The 20,784-nt window shown below is 58.7% G+C and overlaps 1 protein-coding gene across 4 annotated transcripts in view; it reads right to left on the bottom strand.

The window, feature by feature from the left end:
• Positions 1-1,358: 1,358 nt before the first annotated feature.
• EDAR (ectodysplasin A receptor) overlaps positions 1,359-20,784 on the bottom strand; it is a 53,282-nt gene continuing 33,856 nt past the window's right edge. The window contains exons 2-12 of one of the 4 annotated variants that reach the window (XM_060412131.1): positions 20,082-20,150; positions 19,422-19,544; positions 18,782-18,963; positions 14,748-14,833; positions 8,784-8,870; positions 7,404-7,529; positions 7,249-7,323; positions 7,065-7,137; positions 6,261-6,420; positions 4,925-4,985; positions 1,359-3,591 (exon numbers count right to left, since the gene is read on the bottom strand). In XM_060412131.1, the coding sequence (XP_060268114.1) occupies positions 3,269-3,591; positions 4,925-4,985; positions 6,261-6,420; positions 7,065-7,137; positions 7,249-7,323; positions 7,404-7,529; positions 8,784-8,870; positions 14,748-14,833; positions 18,782-18,963; positions 19,422-19,544; positions 20,082-20,132 (1,347 nt within the window). In that variant the 5' untranslated portion in view covers positions 20,133-20,150 and the 3' untranslated portion in view covers positions 1,359-3,268. Of the gene's footprint in view, positions 3,592-4,298; positions 4,986-6,260; positions 6,421-7,064; positions 7,138-7,248; positions 7,324-7,403; positions 7,533-8,783; positions 8,871-14,747; positions 14,834-18,781; positions 18,964-19,421; positions 19,545-20,081; positions 20,151-20,784 lie in introns of those variants that run through there. The other 3 variants (XM_027966793.3, XM_060412130.1, XM_042246103.2) reach the window with 3 other exon arrangements.

Below are 20,784 nucleotides of genomic sequence, written 5' to 3' on the forward strand. Positions count from 1 at the left end.
AGTCACCAGGGTGGGCTTTAAAGAGTCCTTTCCCTCCCCCTGACCACTGAGTCTGAATTAACTGCCCTGGGGTGCCCTGGAAGGTGTGGAAGTGCCTCTAGTCCTTCTAAGTGTGACTGCTTCCCCACCAGGATGCTGGTGAGGCTGCTGTGTGTGGGCAACCCACCAGGATGCTGGTGAGGCTGCTGTGTGTGGGCAGCCCACCAGGATGCTGGTGAGGCTGCTGTGTGTGGGCAGCCCACCAGGATGCTGGTGAAGCTGGTGTGTCTGGACGGCCCCGCCAGCCTCTTGGCTGTGGAAGCAGCAGGTGGGCTAGAAATTGCTATGACCCTGAACACAGCCCTTCTGAGTCACAGTTTATTCATCTAGAAGATGAGCCTGTGCTGACAGCTTCTGGGTTGCCATGTTCAGGTTCAGGACACAGGGTGTGTGTGTGTTGTGATCACACAAAAGGTTGTGTTTGAATATGGGGGCGAGTGTCATGGTGACCCTGCACAGGACTCTTGAGGGGATTCCAGGTGGGAGGACCCTAGGCAGCAGAAAGGACAGCAGGCATGTGCCCCCCCCCACCCCCCAGCATCTGCTGGCCATGCTCAGGCCCTGCGATCTCAGGACACCAGGGAGCCTTTCAGGGCGGGCTGTCTTCTTGCTGGTGGCACCGAGGCACAGGTCCTGTCTTGTAGGAATTCTCACAGCTCTGTTTGTCCCTTTGGTCCTTACCTGTTGTCACTGCTGCCCCGCTGTGGGCCCTCTGCTGTGTCATCACAAAACTCCCTGAGCCCCTTCAGTCCTCGTGTGGTCCCCTGCCCTTGCGGTGTCCATAGGTGCCTCCTCTGTCCTCTTCTCAGGCCCCGTCCTCCTGTCCCACTGTCTCTTTAGAGCTGGTCTTCCCTGAGTTAGGCCTTCCCTGATGGCTCAGACAGTAAAGAATTCAATCCCTGGGTCATGAAGAACCCCTAGAGAAGGGAACTAGAGAATACTCCAGTATTCTTGCCTGGAGAATTCATGGACAGAGAAGCCTGGCAGGCTACAGTCCATGGGGTTGCAAACAGTCAGACATGATTGAGCGACTTTCACGTCCCTAAGTTAGGGAAGCGCTGGGTAGCCTGGCTGGATGGTGATCCCTGGAGCAGCAGTGCCCATCTGGGCTCCTGCTCCAACCCCTTGGCTCCCACTGATGGGGAGGCAGCCCTTGTGGGGGAGACAAAGCCAGCTGGGACCCCGCTGGCCTCAGATGGGACTCCCATAGCACATCACACACAGGAGACAGCCAGGAGCAGAGCCACAGACCTGCCTACCCACACCGCCCCCAACCCCCGCCCCGCCACCTCCCCGAGCCAATCCCTGGAAGCCAGGGGTCTTCTTGTTATTAGTTTATTGAAACTGTAAAACATAATAAGTTATATCAACAGATCTAGACACAAACATTGACAGTGAAGATTCCACTTGCCAGGGCCCACAGCTCTGGCCGGGGTGTTTTCTGAGTGTGTTTATTTCAGCAGGAGCAGTGGCTGTGGCCATACCGGACAGCAGGGGGAGCCCAGCTTTGCTCGCTGAGAGTCCTTGTAGACTCAGTGATCTGAACCCATCATGCAGGCCCAAGCCCTCCAGAGTGACCCCTGCCTGGGTTTGTCTCCAGGTGAGCAGATGACGAAGGATTGAGTCACTGTCAGGACACACTCCCTGCACATGGCGGGCTGAGCCCCCAAGACAGGCCTGGCACCGCCGGCCCTGTGGCCGCCCACTCCGCCTCCTCTGACGTCAGCAGCCTCAGAGAAGGTGGCTTCAGCAGCAGCCGTGTCACAGAGCCGGGATTGTGCCAGGGGCCACGGGGACTGAGGGTAACCAGGCTGTGTGTGTGTGCCCTGCGGGGCCCAGCAGGCCGATGCCACAAGCAACAATGGTGTTAAATGGCCACATGTTCTGCGTTCAGGGCCGGGAGGTTGCGCGTTGCCCTTCCGCAAACACCTGGTTTCCTCCCCAGAAGCATTTGTCAGTCATGGGACTTGTCATTTCACAAAAGTACAAGCCAGAGACTGGTTTCAGTTTAGGAACAACAGGGTCGGGTCTGTCCCTGGGGGCTGAGCAGAGAATTAAACACCCTCAACCTGCCTGATCACTCCTGGTTCCTGGCTCTGGCCACAGCAGATGTCCTCAGAGAATTTGCCAGAACAAGGCTGTTAAGCCCCTCTCTCAGTGTCTGCCGGACACTTAAAGTTACTGTGAGAACTCAGTTCTGTTTTCATTCCCATTCCCCGGACGGCTCACAGTGCACTCACACCTGTAGAAGGCCTGGCATGGTCTCCAGACCCCCTTCGAGTCTGCTCGCCCCAACTTTACTTTCTCTGACTTAGAATCACAGAATAACCTATTTGCAGAAGAGAAACAAACTGAGCCCTGGGAGGGGAAGAAATCGGGCCCTTTTGGCACGAGCAGACCAGGTCCCCATGGCTATAGACCCCACGTTCCCTGAGGGGCTCAGAAGGCCCACAAGGTATATCCCTGTCCAAGACCCTCTGGAGCCTGAGGGTTCCGTGGCTGTTTCCCTTTCCAAGCAGAGCCAACCCCTCATTTCTGCTTGAAGCAAACAACTTGTGTCCCTGAGCACTACTGCCCCAGAGGGTCCAGTCTGCTTGAGAAAGAAAGCAGAGGCAGTTCAGGGGCCCTGGGTCCTGAGACTGGTCTTGTGCAGCACTGAGTGAAGCCAGGAGGCTGCCCTTGATCGGACATCCGTTGGGGGCAGGCATCCTGCAGGGAGAAGGGCCTCAGGGACAGTGAGCCCAGGGTCCCGCAGGCGGTGCAGACCCTCACTGAGCCTGGAGTGGGAGGACGTGGTGCCTCTGCAGCCTTTTCCCAACCTCAGAGCTGCGTTCTTCATGGGGCGCCCCCACCCAACCCCCAGGAAAGCGGCTCCCCCAAGCTGTGCCCCGATTCCCACACCCCCTTGGGCTGTGGGCCGTCTTCCAGAAAAGTATGTCTCCTGGGGCGGTGAACTCCCCACAGGACAGACAGGCTTCACTGTGTCCTCCAGGCACCACTGGTGTTTGCTGGGTGGTGCCAACCACATCCGTGGAGGAACAAGTAGGGGCGGGCCAGATAGATGCGCACAGACCCACTGTGCCTGGTGAGGCCAGTGCAACCTCACGTCCACACAGATCTTCTATCTGGTTAGACTGGGAGACAGGCCTGTGTCCTCCTGTTCCTTGGACCAGCAAGGTGCCCCTGGTGTGCAGAGGAGACAGCCTGGCCTTGGGGACTGCGGCCCTGCTCAGGATGCGGGGGGTGGCGGGGCAGCGGGCGGCGGGACCCCCGCCCACTCCAGGATGTCCGCACATAGGGACTCTACGGCGTCCAGCCGCTCAATCTGCACCAGTTTGGTGAGAAGCTCGGGGATGCTGTAGCCGGCTGTACTGATGCGGTCGAACAGTTGCAGCCCATCTGTCATGCCACCGATCTCGTCCCGCTTAAGCCCAAAGCTCTCAGCCAGGTGGCGCCACGTCTTCACCACCGCCTTCTCCGAGTTGTACGTGGCACTGAGCATCCGGCTGGTCTTCTCCAAGCAGTCGAAGGGCAGCTCCGTGGGGCTGAGGCCTGAGGGACAATGGGCCACGTCAGACATCAGCAGAAGTGTGACACCCTCAAACAGGATTTCGTGAAATATAACACAAATGCAGAAAACCACACAGGATGCATGCTTCAGGCGAACAACTCCTGGGACACTGCCAGCCACACTCGAAGCCTGTCCATTCCCCTGACCCCAGCAGCTCCATCAGATGCAGCCAGCTTAGTCAGGTGATCCTCCCAGTATCAGGTCCCTTTAGGGGACCACGGTCATTCTTAAAAGGTGCTCCGAGGACAGTCCTGCATGGGTCTCCTGAGCCACCTCAGTGCCCTAGCGGTCCTTGGCCCCCGATATATGTTAGACTCAACCAGGAAGTGTTCCTCCACGCTCTCCCCTCTTCCTCCTGGAAAGTACAGCTGACAACCCACCAACCAGCACAGGTGGAATGCTCTCTTCACAAGAAGAAAACAGACAGTATCTGCCTTCGTACAGCGAAAAGCCATAGGACAACCCTGGTGCCGCTCCCTCCAATGCCAGCAAAGTGGGACAGGAGCCTAGGCGTCCACCCCGGAGGCCAGGCAGGGACCCTGGCTTCCTCCTCATCCGGCAGCTGGTCACATGCCTCCCCGCCACCACACCACTGGTAGAGACCACCTGGAGCAGCAGCTGTCCACCCACATCCCTGCACAGGTTGGGCTCAAAGATCCACAGCCACCTAGGGGTGACGGGAGCACCCCTCCTCAGGCCAGGTATGTCAGAGGAAACCAGCCTCACAGAGGGTTCGGATGAGACCCCGAGACTCAGAGTGTCATGTGAAACTGTTCCGGTTTCAACAGAGAGTCGCTCATCACACCAAGAACCAGGAAGACCTCAAATGCATGAAAAAAGACCACTGGTAAATGCCGACAAGGATAACAGAGATATTAGGTTATCTGGCGAGGACTGTAAAGAAGTCGTGATCAAAGTGCTTCAATGTGTAATTACAAACATACTTGAAACAAATGAAAAAAAAAAAAGAAAACCTTAACAAAAGATAGAAAATGTAAAGGAGAACCAAATGGAAATGTTGGCACTGAAAAAGGTAACAATCAAGATTAAAGCTCAGTGGTTGAGCTCCATGGCAGAATGAAGAGGGACGAGTTACTGAGCTGGATGGCAGAACAGACATCACCCACCTGGACAGCAGAGAGGAAAGAAACTGAAACACACGTCCCTCCACACCTCCACTGGCCTGCCCTCGCCCCGCCCCCGTCACCGCCCAAGCTGATGAGCAACTTGGGAGGGGGGTCTTCTCAGCCTCTCCTGGGGCACCCAGAGTGCTGGAGGGTCCCTGGGGAGTCAGGGCCCCACGCCTCCCCTTACCTTCCACAACACCACACACACTGGCATACACGTCCAGTATCTTCTTCCTTCGACTCTGAATCTGTGAAAAAAGTTAGTGAAAGTCACTCAGTCATGTTCAACTCTTTGCAGCCCCATGGACTGTAGCCTGCCAGGCTCTTCTGTCCATGGGATTCTCCAAGCTGGAATACTGGAGTGGGTTGCCATGCCTTCCTCTAGGGGATCTTCCCCACCCAGGAATCAAACCCAGGTCTCCTGCTGTGCAGGCGGATTCTTCTCCCTCTGAGCCACCAGGGAAGCCCAAGAATACTGGAGTGGGTAGCCTATCCCTTCTCCAGCGGATCTTTCCAGCCCAGGAATTGAACCGGGGTCTCCTGTTGCAGGCAGATTCTTTACTAACTGAGCTACTAGGGAATCCAGAAAAGTTAAGAGAGGATGAATTTTCAGAAAGGAGATGTCAGCAGCACAGGCCCACGCCTTCCATCTCCATGCCAGCGGGGCCCCCTCCTGATTCCGTGTCAGGAATGCTGAGCCACAGCCTCGCCAGAACGTCTGTCACATTTACAGAAGGAAGCCCTCCCTGGGGTCACCTGGCTCAGCGCCCTCAGTGTCCACGGGGCTTCTCTGCTCCACTGGACATTCAGACTCACAGACAACCAGAGGCCACATCTGGCTTCACTGGCTTCAGTCTCTCCAGAAGGATGGACCCTCCAGCCCAGCACACTAGTGGGTAGGGGTGGAGATTCCACAGCCACAGAGCTATGCAGCCCTCTCCCTGCAGGCGGGCAGCTGCGGGCCTGGCAGGGGGGTGGCAGGGTAGGGTGCACAAGGCCGCTTGGAGCCAATCTCTTTGGACAACTCCACAGCCCCCACCCCCAGAGGTCAGTGAGCTGGGCCCCAGGGCACATTCCTGTCAAGACCCAACCACAGCAACTCTAACTGGGCACCTTCACCATGAGCATTGATGCCAGGAGCAGAGCGGACAGGCCCAGGTGGGGACAGTGACCCTCCCCAGGTGCACCTTGACCCCCACGCAGGGCACGCCCAGCCTCTGGGCAGCAGGCTTGTGTGTGTGTGTGTGCCCACATGTGCATCTTGTCTGGTTGGACCTGTTCCAGTACATTTACAAGGGACTCTGCTGTCCTGTGCTGTTCCCAGCAATGTAACGTTTTTTCTCTTGGCTCACTATGTCTTCATTTCTTCTCTCAAGCTGTATGACAAGAGAACTGACTTCCTTGTCTTCAGTCTCAGATTCTGATCCTGTCTTCTGCTGGGGCCCAAGGGAGAAACCCCCAGAGCTGGCGGAGCACGTTCAGCAGAAGGCGGCGTTTGTGGGGGAGTCAGGAGCAGGCCTTACCCCGGCCGCCCGGGTGGCAGTGGCTGACTTGTCCCTGGCCAGGTGGACCAGCGATAGCAGGCATAGCTCCGGGGGGCCCTGCCCATCCGGGGCCGGCTCCTCGTCACTGTCCAGGCTCCGGTTCAGCAGCTGCTCCTTCTCTGATGAGGCGTCGTTCTCACTGTGGAGACAGGACCATGGTTAAGGGTGCTGTGCCAGCCAGCCTGGCCCACTGTCCCGGGGTGGGGACCGTGGGCGCCGAGACCTGTCCCTGCTTTCCCTAGAGGCTCAGGCACAGACTGCGAGGTGGAGAGACGCCGCTCTGCGGGCCCAAGTCTGCACCAAGCAGATGGGCTCCCAGCAGCACCAGGTCTGGCAGACGCCCAGGGTGAGGGGGAGCCTCTTTGAGGAGGAGAGGGGCTCGGGATACCCCACAGGAGGTGGGCTCCAGTCACACCCTGTCCCTCGCCCAGGGCCATGGCCCTAGTCATGCCCCCAGAATCATCCCACACAGATGGAAAACAACCTTATAGGCATTCTGCTTGCATCCTGTGGTTTGGCTGAAGACTTATTTAAGAACAAAGGACCGTATGTGCTGGTGACTGGGTGACAGAGACCAAGCCCCACCCTGTGCCCGCTGGAGATCGAGACATGGAGCCAACAGCCAGCGGTTCCCGGCCCCAGGGGAGAGCAGGCAGGGGCGCAGGCACTGAGGACCCTGGGCCACCGCCCCACCCTGTGGCCCCCACAGGCCCAGCTGCTCTTCCTGCTCGCACCCCAAAGACCCCCCGCCCCCAGTTAAGCCGGGCTGCCTCCCTGACTCACCTCTTAGCCGATTTGGCTGGAGCCGCTGTCAGCTTCTCGAATTCGTCCTTCTCGGAGAAGATCACCACGTTGTCTGTGGGGGTGGGGGTGGGAGGGGGCATCAGGGGCCGGCCTCCTTAGGGGCTGGGGGGGCCGTGCTCCAGCCCCCCACCTCCTACTGTGGGCTTCAGAGGCTGCTGCCTACCTTGGGCCTCTTTCTTCTCCTCTTCCTCGCTCACGGGGGCTTCTGGGCTCTTCACGGGGGTGCTGGGGCAGCAGGCTGAGGGGACAGGGGGCATGAGTGGCCAGCCGGCATCAGGGAGAGGGGGCTGGTGAGGGGTGTGGGGGGCGGAGCGGTACCGGGGGCAGACGGCCTGGCCTTCAGGATGTAGAACATGATGATGAGGACGATGGCGACGGCCAAGGTGAAGATGGTGGACATGGCAATGACCAGGGCGGTGGCCAGGTGTCCTTGGCCTGAGAGCTCTGCTGCAGTCGGGAGAGAAGGCCAGGACTCAGGGATCAGGCCCCTGCCCTGCAAGGCTGTGGCACGGTGAGCAGCGGCCCTGCCACCAAGCCCTCCAGCAGACCACTGGAATTTCAAACGCTGGCTTCACCCGAGCACTGAGCCCTATACACCTGCTCTGGCCATCACATCGGGACCACCAGTCCGGCCCCATGCTGGTCAGCAGCGGCAGACCCCGCGGTTGCTCCCGGGGTGTCTGCCATCAGTTCTGTTTCTTTGGGGACCCAGCAAGTGGACTGGAGGGAGGGAGCCCATGAGCTAAACTGTCCTGAAGACAGTTTAGCCCAAGACTTTTCCCCACAAAGGCTGGGTAGAAGCATCGCCTCCAAGGGCAGGCTCTTGGGCTGGTCCCAACACCTCATGCAGCCTTGGGCTCTGTGCGGCCAGGGCCCACCAGCTGAGGCAGCACAGGGCCCACCCCTTGCTTCCCCTGCTCAGCGCCCTGCCCACATCTCCCCAGGAAGGGAGACCTGTCCTGATTCTCTGAGAGAACCGAGCAGGATCCAGCCCCCTACCTGGATGGAAGGGACCCCGTCCAGGTGTCTGGACCTCAAGGAAGTCTCCCCGCTTCGAGTGGGCAGTGGGCACGCATCCCCCCTACCCAGGTGGGGTGTGTCTGGAAGCAGGTCTGAGTGGGCCTGGTGCCCGTCTGTGGGGTGCCACCTCTGTCCTGGAGGAAGTGAGTCTAGGACCTCAGTGGAGGCCCTGCCCTGATGCTCCCCATGGGTGCGGGCAGGGGTCCAGCTGGCAGGCTGTGCCCTGGGACTCTGAAGGTGCCTGAGCCTGAGATCTCGGCCCGAAGGTGCTTTCAAGCCAGGCAGAGTGGGAGCACTGTGAGGGAGGGCCCAGCACCCAGTTTTGCTCCAAGAGAAAGTGAGGCCAGGGCCCTGCAGCCCCACCCCTGAGGACTTAGGGGTGAGTAAAATGTGAGGTCAGCAGGTTTACTTAAAGCCACCAAGGCTCATCTGAGTCAGGCCCAAAGCCCAGGGGGCTGACCTCCCTCCGGCCCCTACCTCATGTGCCCGGATCACCAATGTGCCCCCCATGACCCCAACATCCGTGGAGGGACTGGTTCCCTCTTACAGAGAAATCACTAACTCCCAGTGTGGTTGTCACGTGAGGGAAGTGAGGGAGGTGGGAGGTCCTGTCCTGCTAGTTGCCTGTCTCCCCTTATCCTCATCTCCCGCTGGGGCTGGCACCTGTGCCCCCCTTACCTTTGTGAGCGAGCTGCGGTGGGGACAGGGTGCTGCTGCCAGGTGTGCGGGGGAAGTTGGCAGAAACTCCCGAGGCGGCTCCCACACCTGCAGGGACAGCAGTGACCGATCGTGGGTCCCTCAAGAGACCCCCATTGCCCCAGCCTTGGAGATGGAGCACAGCCTGCAGGGGGAGCCCGGCCCCAGGGGTCCAGAGTCCTCGTGAGGAAGATCCTCATGAGGAAAGGGCTGGGCCGGCGGTACCTTCATCCCCGAGAGCCTCTGACCTCACCAGGCCCTTGCTCCTTACACTGGACACGCGGAGTCACACCTGCTCCATCCAAGATTCAGACTTGGTCCCCATGAGCAGGTGAGGGGCAGGTGTGCATGTGAGTTTGGGGGAACACCAGAGTGGTTCCTTCCATTAATTAAACAGGGATGGACTGTTAATACTTTTAATACACACTCATGACTGAGCGACTGAACTGAACTGAACATGATCAAACATTGAGAAAACATCAGAACATGAGAGAAGCAAAAGGTTCACCCACAGTCTTGAGGTCTAGAGTTGACATTTTGATGGATTTTTCTCCAGGATTTTCCTTTGACAAGTTTCCAAAATAGCTGTGACCAAATGGTGTTAGAACAGAAATGAGGTTTTAACCTTCCCTTAACTGTGATTCATAAACTCCGCTCCAACGTAAGAGGCATCTCCCAGCAAGGGTGATTCGGAATCTGGTTCTGTGGTCAGCTGAGCCACAGGCAGGCTGTCCTATCAAGTTGCCCGATGGTGGGCCTTTCTTAGGCAGGACTTGAGGTTTGGGGTTAGTAGGGAGGATCTCGTTTTGTTTACCATCCATGGGGTTGTGAAGAGTCCGGCATGACCGAAGCAACCTGGCACATGAGGTCTTGTTCTCATGTTTCCTCCTGTCTTGCTTTTCTCTCTGGGTCTGGGGACATTGGTGCCACAGGTTTGCCTGAGTGGGGACAGTGAGCCCCACATCCAAGGCCGGCCCTCCCTGCCTTGTGGGACCTGGACCTGGGCAGTGCCCCGTGGGGCCTCTGGGGAGAGCAAATTTCCACATCACAGCTCCAGGGGTGGTGGTGGGGAGACTCCAGGCTGAATCTTCCACACGTCTGTCTATGTCCAGGCAGGAACTGATCTTCTCGCCTTTTAAAGCCAGCAGGAAACTACATATACCAGAGGGTGGAGGCCAGGAAGGATGGCAGGCTGGGGACTGCCCCCAAGTGACCATGCTTCTGTTAGTTAGAAAATGAACTGTGCCTGGAGAGCATTGAGGGGGCAGGACAGGGCACGGGCCAGCAGATGCTCCCCCACACCAGGATGGCCTTACTGGGGTGGAGACACACAGTCCCCCCAGCCATGCTCCCCAACCAGGGTGGCCTTGCTCATCCTTGGAATGCTGCCAGCTGGTCTGATGTCCGGACCAGAGGCGTCTTGGCTGGAGATTTTGGCTCCTGTAGCCCACCTCCTTCACCCTCTGAGCTCCTGGCATTTGCCCTTTGCCCTTTGCCCTCCGTCACTGTCCACTGTTGGGGCTGCCCCCAGCTCTCCACAAACAGCAGGGAGGCCCATTCATCACGCTGCCTGCGGAGGGCAGGCCTTTGGGTGAGTCTTAGCACTCCTGACAAGAGGGCGGGGCTGAGGGCGTGGGGGCCATGGTGGGCCCTTCACATCCCCGGAGCCTGGGGTGCTGAGCTGCCAGGACAGCCCGGAGCCCGTGTAGGGTCTGCAGTGAGGGGACAGCAGGTGGCGGGGCAGTGTGGGGAGGGACCCCGGGCAGGTCTCTCCTCCTCTCCTGGGCTCCCGCGTGTGTCCAGAGCCTTTCCCCCGCCCCACTCCCCAGTTCACGACACATCTCATAACTGAAATGAGATTTAAGCGGGATCGAATTGATTCTGCCTTCTCTCGCACGGCTGCCTCAAGCACCAGCCAGTTTCCTCTCCAAAGCAGACTGCCTCAAGCACCAGCCAGTTTCCTCTCCAAAGCAGACTGCTCCCTGGGAACCAGGCCGACCTGTGTGCTCGAGGGACTTGAGGCAGCTGAAGCCGCATCTCAGGAAGACAAATGCCCGTGGGCTCTGTGTGTGGGTGTCTCTCATCTCTGTCTGTTCCTGTCCCTCTCGGCTGGGCTTGCCCATGGGGCGGTGACAGGCTTGGGGACACAGACGCGCCCAGGCCTGTGGTCTAGAGACAGCCAGAGCTGCCAGCGGCCAGGCTTACGAAACGCCTTTGCCCACGACGGGCAGGGCTGGCACACAGTGACACATCCCTGCACCCTCGGGCGCCTGCGCCCCATCAGGTGGCAGCTGGGCCTCTGCCCCGATTTGTGGTTCCCCAGGGGCCTCCAGCTGGCTTTGCCTGCACAGCCCTGAGCTCCTCATGGACCCAGGGGATCAGACACAAGGCCCGCGCTGAGCACATCTGACAGTGGAGGGTGCTGTGTGGTCGGGGGGCAGGGGGTCGCCTCTGTGGGCTGAGCCCCAGGACAGCCCCGCTGGACCCTGCGCGGCCCTGTGAGGGCTCACTGGGCACCAGCATGGGTCTTCGGTGTCAGGGGGTTTCGGTCTATCCAGCACATGTCTCCTGGGCTGGATGCTGAGGTGAGAATGTCCCTAGGTGTTGAGTGGTCACCAGGTCTGTCGCCGTCCACAAGGCTTCCTCTTGGAGCCCAGCTCTGAAGGAGCAAAGAGAGGCGTATTGTAACAGGGGTGGGCGAGGCCAGAGAGCCCAGACAAGGTCTGTCTGCAAACAGAGCAAGTTCTACTAGGCAGCGATGAGTCAGGAGCTGGCTGGGGGATGGGGGTGGGGGTGGGGGTGGGGATAGGGTGGGGTGGGGGGCAGTGAGTTGTCATCCACTGTCCTCTGGGGTCTTTGAGCACCAGGCACAGGGCTGGATGCAGGAGTCACTAGGGCCCCTGGTCTGTTAACCCTCAGGAGCTGTGGGCGATGGTTTGTATTAGAGTCCAGCCTGGGATCCTCCATGCAGGTAACAGTTTGGACTTTTAAGGACAATTTATGGATTCGTACAGGGTAGCCCTGGTGCAGAGGCTGAGGCAATAGCAGAGCCATCAGGGCCTGGCTGCTCACAGGGGATGCGTCTCAGGCCCCGGGATCTGCTGCTATGCCCGTGACAGGAGCAAGTGGTAGATGTGCACAACTGGCAGAGAAACTCAGGCTCAGAAACAGCTGGAATTCAGCCGGCCGTGGGGACCCAGGCGTCATCTCCTCATGGTACCACTAGGGGGCGTGAGGACGGGCTGGCTGGTGCTCCTGGACTTGGCTCCAGGCCTCCTTCCCTGGAACGGCCCCTCCTTGACCCCGACCCAAGAGGAAGGTGCCTGCTGCCCTGTCCATGCTGCCCACAGGCCGTCAGGCGGTGAACTTGCCCTGAATCAGGCTCCTCGGGCACCTTCTTGCCCACAGCACTGGACGGGCAGGTGGATGAGGAAGCTGTGTCCAGTCAAGGATCTCACGAGGCCCCACCCTGCACTTCTCCGGGAAGGGGGAGCAGCCCAGGGCTCCGGCCTCAAGACGCCTTCTCGGGGCCTGTCTGCTCCGGCCCTGAGATGTGGGGTCCATGCCATGCTCTCTGGTGTGATCTGTAGGGTCCACTGTCAGCAACCTGGGGTGTTGCGGGGCTGAATTCTCAGGGGGCCAGCCTAGGTGATCACATCCAACCAGAGGCAGCATCCAGGAGGGAGGCAGAGGGCTCGGGACCCCTGACATTGGGCCCAGGAGGGCAGCCCCGGGGCCCAGAGAACTGACTGACCCTTGGTTTTCCTGGAGTGGGCCTCCCGGCAGCTGGTCAGTTGGTCACAGTCAGCCTTTCAGGCCTGTCTGATGACCCTTGAGCAGGAGCCCAGGATGGAAGGTGAGTGCAGAGGGAGGGGCAGAGCCCATCCTGGAGACCACGACCCAAGCAGGCTCCACTCCCCACATCAGCCTGTGAAGCTTTGCTGAATGCATCGCCCCATTTCCCAGATGGACAAACAGAGGTCAGGTGACTTCCAAGGTTGCCCAGTGGGACTCCAGGTTCCTGGAATCGGCCTCACTTCCTTGCTGACCTCCTTCAGGACTGGATCCTGTGAGCTCACTCCCAGGGGCCTGGCTGGGGCTGTTCTTTAGATAAGCCATAAATTATGGGCTGGGGGCCAGGGACTCCAACAATGGGCCTCATGTTGGAGGAGAGAAGGGGACTTCTCCCAGGCTGAGAGCTCTCTGGCTGCGGGTGTCTAGCACGGTCTGGCCTGAATAAGGACACAGGCCCTGTGATCTTTTAGATGAAGGCCCGTGGGGAGGAGCTGCATGAACCCCACATTCCATCCTTAGTGGGTAGGGGTGTTCAGTGTCTTTCAGGACAGGATTGCATCCCAGAGCTCTCTGTGACAGGATCGAAGCCGGCCGCATCACGTCCTGTGGGCAGCCCCGGACCTCTGTGTGTTCAGTTGCTTAGCCTATCTGACTCTTTGTGACCCCATGGATGGCAGCCCGCCAGGCTCCTCTATCCGTGGGATTTCCCAGGCAAGAATACTGTAGTGGGTTGCCATACCCTCCTCCAGGGGATCTTCCTGACCCAGGGATCGAACCCGCATCTTTTGTGTCTCCTGCATTGGCAGGTGGATTCTACACCACTAGCCACCAGGGAAGCCTGCTGCTGCTGCTGCTGCTAAGTTGCTTCAGTCGTGTACGACTCTGTGCGACCCAATAGACAGCAGCCCATCAGGCTCCCCTGTCCCTGGGATTCTCCAGGCAAGAGCACTGGAGTGGGTTGCCATTTCCTTCTCCAATGCATGAAACTGAAAAGTGAAAGTGAAGTCGCTCAGTCGTGTCTGACTCTTAGCGACCCCATGGACTGCAGCCTACCAGGCTCCTCCATCCATGGGGTTTTCCAGGCAAGAATACTGGAATGGGGTGCCATTGCCTTCTCCAGGGAAGCCTGGGCCTCCTCTAATTTATGAATTAATTAGCATCTGGCTGGGTGGGAATGTTCAGCTTTAAAGACGCACAAACTGTTCTTGTCAGGTTCATCTGCTTAAGGACTTTGGGAGGAAGAGAATGCCTTCCATGCAGGCGTCAGTCCTGCCCCACAGCCCCCGCTGCCCATGGCCCTGCCATCCGGAGCATCTCTCCCAGAGGATCTCAAAGCAGGAAAGGCACCACTGTCTCCTCTCGCCCTCCTCCCTTCCTCCTGGTGCTTCTAGGAAGCAGGCCCTCCTAAGAGTCTTGTCTCCTTGACAAGATATCGTGAGACGATGGGGAGGGCAGGGTCTCATGGAGAACCAAGAGGGCAGGGCCCCAGTGTGGACCCTGGAACTCCCGCGAGTTGGAGGGGGGCCCCAGTGCTGGACCGGACTCCCCCTTCCCTCCCAGTCGTCTTGTCTTCCATCTGTCCACCTGTCCCACCTTGTCCGTGTCTCCCGACCACAGACACAGGAGGCCATCCGTCACCTTCTCTGAAGCAGGGGGCCCCAGCCCTTCCTCCTAAATAGGCACCCACGAGCATCAAACCAGAGTTAGGGTAGGAAGGAGGCAGCCAGAGGTGAGGCCAAACTGAGGGCCTCTGTGTTTACGTCACGTGCCCTGTGGTCACTCCGCAGGCTTCCCTTCAACACGCGTTGAAACATTGCGTGTTACCAAGCAGAACTTACCACTGCTGAGCACTTTGCAGTTCTCAGCAAAACACCTTGGCGCTGTGGGTGTTTGCCAGGATCGCGAGAGATGGATGGTCCAATTTTAGTGCCCCCAGAAAACTCAGGCTCACAGAGGTCCCTCAACTGGTGTCAGTCCCCGTCTGATGTGTGGTTTTACCACCCAACCCTCCCTCGCTCCCAGGGACCTGTTGCCCGCCCGCCTGGCCTCAGGAGCATCTCTGTGTCCCCACCATCCGGAGCCGGCTCGCGGCTCCCAAGTCAGGAGAGCTGTCAGGGTTGAGTCAGGACCTTGGACGGAGCAGACACTCACATTCCTTGGTGTTGGGGGGTGCCAGCAGGCAGGAGTAGCATACCAGGCCGTAGATGTTCCTCGGTCTGTTTTCCAGCATGTAGTAGCTGTGCAGGTGGGGTGGGGGGATGGCGGGGGGAGACAGAGCAGACAGGTGAGCGGGGATGACCACGGCTTATTCTCTAACCATCATAGCCAGGCACGGGGCGGGGGGCATGCCCCAAGGAGGAGGTGTGCCCCCCCACAAGGGCATAGCCTGCAGCCGGGCGGAGTTATGGGCAGGGGTGTCTAGGAGCCCCGGGACCTCCTGGAAGAGCTGGACGCTTGCTGACTGGGATGGAGTGGGGCTGGCTGGAGGGCGTGGCTGCAGCAGAGACCTTGGCCCTGTCTAGGGTGGTCAGGGCAGAGGGCCTGAGATGCAGCCAGGTCACAACCAGAGTCACCTGCCTCCTCCTCAGGTGAGGGCACCTGGTGAGCTCATGATGGGGCTGTTTCTCTCTACCGGAAGGTCAAAGCCTTCAGGTACGGCTGTCCCCAAGACTTCACACCCAGGAAGCTCCCTCCTACCATGCCAGCCTGCCAGCCGTGACCCTGCCACCCCCGGGGCCCTCCCAGAGGTCTGTGCCTGCTTGCACTCAGGTCCCCCAGTCCCCAGACGGCTCTGCCTCTCTGGGCCCGCCTCCTATAAACACCCGAGGTGTTCACATCAGGAGACGTTGGTGAGTAAAGAGCTGCTGGCAGTGCTGTCCCTTCATACGACTCAAGATGAAAACTCCCGGCCCTCTACTGGGTCTCTCTGTGGTTGTTTTCTAATCTCTTGTTTATTAGCCATGTGCGCCTGGCCCCGTGACAGGGGGGTGAGGCTGGGGGGACTCTAGCCTCGAGGGCTGGACCGTCAGCAACCCGGCCCTTCCTCAAGAGCCTTTTATCCTCAGACCCTGTGTATCTTGTAAACAGGAATTAGCCGATCTCAGAACACCCCCCAGAGGAGCCACACCAGGCAGGTTTATACACAGGCGCTCACATGCACGCTCTGCTGCTCTGGGAGCCACCTGCAGGAACACCTGCTCAGGGTGCCAGGCCAGCCCCTCACAGCTTCCAAGCGATGGTGGTCGCTCCTGACCCCTCCCCCCAGCCTGTGCTGGGCACCTCAGGGAGGTGGGGGAGGGGCCCACGGGGCCAAGGCTCCTGCACAGAAGCTCCCGGGTGAGGCTGCTCCCCACCCTGCAGCTCCCTTTTATCTTTCTGGTACGGCAGTGCCCAGCTGCAGCGGTATGATGAGCTGAACGACCCCAAGACCAGGTTTGCAAGGTTCCAGCATGTTCCTCCGGGAGCACTCTGGGCGTCCTCTAACCGGGCCTGAATTCGACCCTTCACTGGTTTCTGGGGCCTGTGGTGCACAGAACCGCCCAATTGTTGGGTTTTTCTTTTCAAGGCTCACTTGGCCTGTCCTCGGCGGACAGCGGTGTGAATGCTTGTTCAGCAACTTCAGCAGGTTTCCCTCGATCCAATGGGGGGGCTCACATAGAGCTCTGGGGCCGTATGTCTTTCTGTAAAGCCCAGATTTCTCACACTCTGGTCTATACTGTGACTTTCCCTAGTTCTTTCTTCCTTCTTCTCCTGTTCCTCAAAGGTTGATTAAGATGAGGAGCCCAAGACAAGACTAAAGCTCAGATGGGGCCTCTAGAATCTTCCTCCACATCCACAGGGACATAGCTTCTCCCCAAAGACCTGCTTCCCTGGGGGGCTCCTAGGCTCACTTTCCCCTCCCTTGAGCAGGCGGATAGAAGCTACCGTGAACCTCACCCCATCCTAGGGGTCCAGCAGGGAGTGGCCGCAGTCAGTGAGAGCTTGTCATGGGGGAGGCGATACCCGAGGAGGCCTCCTAGAGCTCTGTCCCTGGGCCTCCTCTATGGCCTTTCTCCACACAAAAGCACGTGGACAGCTCACTGTTAAGAAGGGAATTTTTCCTTTTCTTTTTTCCACCCATTTGACAAATATGGGTCCTCTGTGTCAGAGCTTGTCAGACAGATACCTGGACACAGAAGTCAGCAGCTCAAGAAGTGGATCTGAACGAAAGACCAGAACCTGGAGAGACTGGGGGTGGGGTCAGTCAACAGCAGAGATGGTGGTGGAATTGGAGGCTCCCTAGCGACATATCTGAACTGAGGTTATTTTCTGCAAGCCTGAGATAGCTCCTCGTGTTAAAGGGTCTTTCACTTTAAGTTTGTTTCTCCCTTGGAGGGTCTTTCTGCATTTCCTTTTTCTAATAGACTAATGCCTAGTGCTCTTGTTTGGATATATTCTTATTTTCTATCTCCTCTTAATACAGTGGTTCGGAGGGGGTGAATAACAGGTGACAAGCCGGCTACAAGATATGGTACAGTGCTCAAAATGCTGCTGCTGCCATGACCACCACCATCATCACCTCCACCACCAGCTCTGTCATCACCATGACCACCTTCATCATCACCATGACCACCTCCATCATCACCATGACCACCTCCATCATCACTTCCACCACCACCTCCATCATCACCATGACCACCTCCATCATCACTTCCACCACCACCTCCATCATCACCATGACCACCTCCATCATCACCTCCATCATCACCATGACCACCTCCATCATCACCATGACCACCTCCATCATCACCTCCATCATCACCTCCACCACCACCTCCATAACCACCATGACCACCTCCATCATCACCTCCACCACCACCTCCATCATCACCATGACCACTGCCATGACCACCTCCATCATCACCATGACCACCTCCATCATCACCATGACCACCTCCATCATCACCATGACCACTGCCATCACCACCTCCATCATCACCATGACCACCTCCATCATCACCATGACCACCTCCATCATCACCTCCATCATCACCATGACCACCTCCATCATCACCATGACCACCTCCATCATCACCATGACCACCTCCATCACCATGACCACTGTCATCATCACCTTCATCATCACCACTTCCATCACCTCTACCATTATCACCACCAGGAAGCCTACACCACCGCTCTGGGCAGCCCTTGGTAGCATAGGTTGTGTGGCCACCAGAGGGAGGCAGTCACCAGGTTGCAGGGCTATACTTTCCACCTCCCAAGGGGAATCTGCTGTCTTGAAGGAAGAGTCTGTCTTTCAGGCTACTTTTACTTTGGTTTTTATGGGAAGACTGACACATAACAGAATTGTGGCAGAATTATAGGAACCATATGGCTCAAATATTTCTATTGTTGTTCAGTGGTCACTAAGTTATGTCTGACTCTGCAACTCACGCGACGCCCTGGACTGCAGCACACCATGCTTCCCTGTCCATCATCATCTCCCTGAGTTTGCTCAAACTCATGTCCACTGAGTCAGTGACACCATCCAACCATCTCATCCTCTGTCACGCCCTTCTCCTCCTGCCTTCAATCTTTCCCAGCATCAGGGTCTTTTCCAATGAGTCGGTTCTTCCTATTAGGTGGCCAAAATATTGGAGCTTCAGCATCAGTCCTTCCAGTGAATATTCAGGGCTGATTTCCTTTAGGATGGACTGGTTTGATCCTCCTTGAAGACCAAAGGACCCTCAAGGACTTCTCCAACACCACAGTTCAAAAGCATCAGTTCTTTGCTGCTCAGCCTTCTTTATGGTCCACCTCTCATATCCATACATGACTACTGGAAACACCATAGCTTTGATTACAAATATTTCTATTAGTAGCTTTTCACCCTCAGTTTTTTTCCAGAATACTAAAAATACAAAAAATACCTTGTTTTTTCTTTCCTCACTCCACATGTGTTGTCTCCTTTTAAGTATTCAACACATCTGCTTGATTTGGGTGGTCAGAGATGCTATTATGATGAGGTCCACTTAGGGACACAGACATGGAGCCCAGGTGGGCTGCCCTGCGGGTGGAAGGTGGGACCCCCACCAGGAGACCTGTGCCCCACTTCCCTCCTCTCCCAGAGCTGGAGATGTGTGACTCTCCTCCCTGCAGGACCCATGCCCGGGAGGGGGACGTGGGCAGGGCGGCACAGAGCTCACCCAGGCAAGCAGGGCCCACACTCAGCGTCGCGCTCTGTGTCCCCCGGGGTCAGCACCGTGGCGCGGAAGAAGCCCTCGCAGTCCTTGTGGCGCCGGCAGATCTGGTAGCCGCCCTTGGAGAACTTCTCCGCAGGGCAGGGAACGCAGCCGTAGTCCTCGTCCCTGGTGCCATAACCGCAGGACTGGCCAGGGAAGGATGGGACACAGGTGGGTCAGCGGCTGCATCACCACAACGACCACCACGCGACCCTGAGGTTCCTAAGCGCCGGGCGCACGGGCTGCTCCCAGGATCTCCTCTCTCGGGGTGTGGACTGTCCTAGCCGCAGCCCTCCCCCGTCTGCTCTGAGCCCGGGGTCCCCACTGCCCCCACCGTCCTATGCTGCCCCTCCTGCTGGCTCCAGGATAAACTCATCCGGCCGGGCTGACGGCCCTGGGAGTGCACACTCGGCGCCAGGACCCCAAACACCACAGCCACATTCAGGTTCCCGGCACTTAGCAGGTGGTCTGCGCAGAGATCCCAGAGGAGGACGGTCCATTCCAGCCAGCCACGCAGGCGGGACATCCGTCCTCCGCGGCTCCCTACTCCCCGGGGCGGGGGGCGGGGTGGGGGGAGTGGGGCCGCCTCCGGGGCGGGGCTTACCAGGTAGGGCTCCTCCCCTGGCGCGCACTGCGGGCACTCGCGGCACAGCCCGGTGGTCTGGTTGTAGAACTCGTTCTCGCCACAGCTGGCCTCCTCCGCACTGGCCCGGCACACCAGGGACGCCTGCCTCGAGGAAGGGGCTCCTTTGGCCTCCACTCGCCCTTGGAGACCCCCACTGACTCTGGTCAGCATCTGGAGGTTGTGGTGGAGGAGCCCTGGGGGGGACCCCTTCAGCTAATGCCCTGGCGGTCCTCGCCTGACAGTCAGAGCCTCCATCCCAAACACTTGGCACCGGCAGCTCCCCCGACTCCCCTCAAAGCCGGGGAGGCCCCTTTCCGCAGCCCCCTGTCACAGGTGCCTCAGCTCACCGGGAGCTCGGGCTTGACTTAGGGTGTGGAGCTTGGCACAGGTGCGCTGGGCTGGGCACCACCACACAGACCACAGAGCCGGCTGAGGGGAGCTCTGAGTGCAGTGACCGCCTCTGGCTGGGGGCTGATCAGGGCGTTGCCCTGGAGAGCCTGGTGAAGGTGGGGGCGGCAGCGTGTGATCACCACTCGGTGCTGCACAGACAGGATGAGAGGGACATGGCTAGTGAAGGACATGGCCAAATGGCAGCTCCCACTAGGAATACCCTGGGGCACCGGCATCCCGGCCACTTACCAGCAGGACAGGCAGCCAGGCCATCCCTGTGCAGCTTCCCCTGTGGGCCATCCTGTCCCGAGGGGTCACCTGAAAGACACACTTCGTCAGCAGGGGGCTGCTCGGGACCTCAGGCCCTGCCCGGCCTCATGTTCAGTCTGAGGGGCCTCCCGGGAGGTTTTAAGTTGAGCCCAGGCCCCTTGCTCCCTGGTGGCCACACTTGGGCCACTGCTGCCCACCTGGACTCAGGGTTTGAATTCCTGACAAAAGCACACCCTGCTCTGATGCTGGGGTAGAGGAGAAGCTTCCAGAATCAACCAATGACTCAGACTCAAGGTCAGCTGGCCTAGCTAAGTCCCAAGGTCGCCCCCACCCGAATCCCCCATAACCATTGTTGGTCACGGAAACCCACAATCCCCACCTGCACAGGGCAGATGGCTTGAGCCGCAGCCCTGATGCTCTGGGCCTGCTCCCGTTCTGGGGACCTCATGTCTACAGTGCAGGGTCCCCACGGCCCCAGGAGAAAAGCGGCCACAAGTCACTGAAGGGGAAGCTGGGGGTCAGGGCAGGGTGGGGCAGCCGCACCTTCTGTCTAAACCTGCAGGACTATGCTCAGGAAGGCATTTGGGAGAAGGACCTAGTGGGATGCTGGTCCCCGGGGGAGGGGTCTGAATCCACCAGCCTCTCAGCCTGGGGCCTCCCCTTTCTAATGGGCTCCACAAGG

Source organism: Ovis aries, chromosome 3 (assembly GCF_016772045.2).
Source record: "Ovis aries strain OAR_USU_Benz2616 breed Rambouillet chromosome 3, ARS-UI_Ramb_v3.0, whole genome shotgun sequence".
In the NCBI taxonomy this organism is placed as follows: domain Eukaryota; kingdom Metazoa; phylum Chordata; class Mammalia; order Artiodactyla; family Bovidae; genus Ovis; species Ovis aries.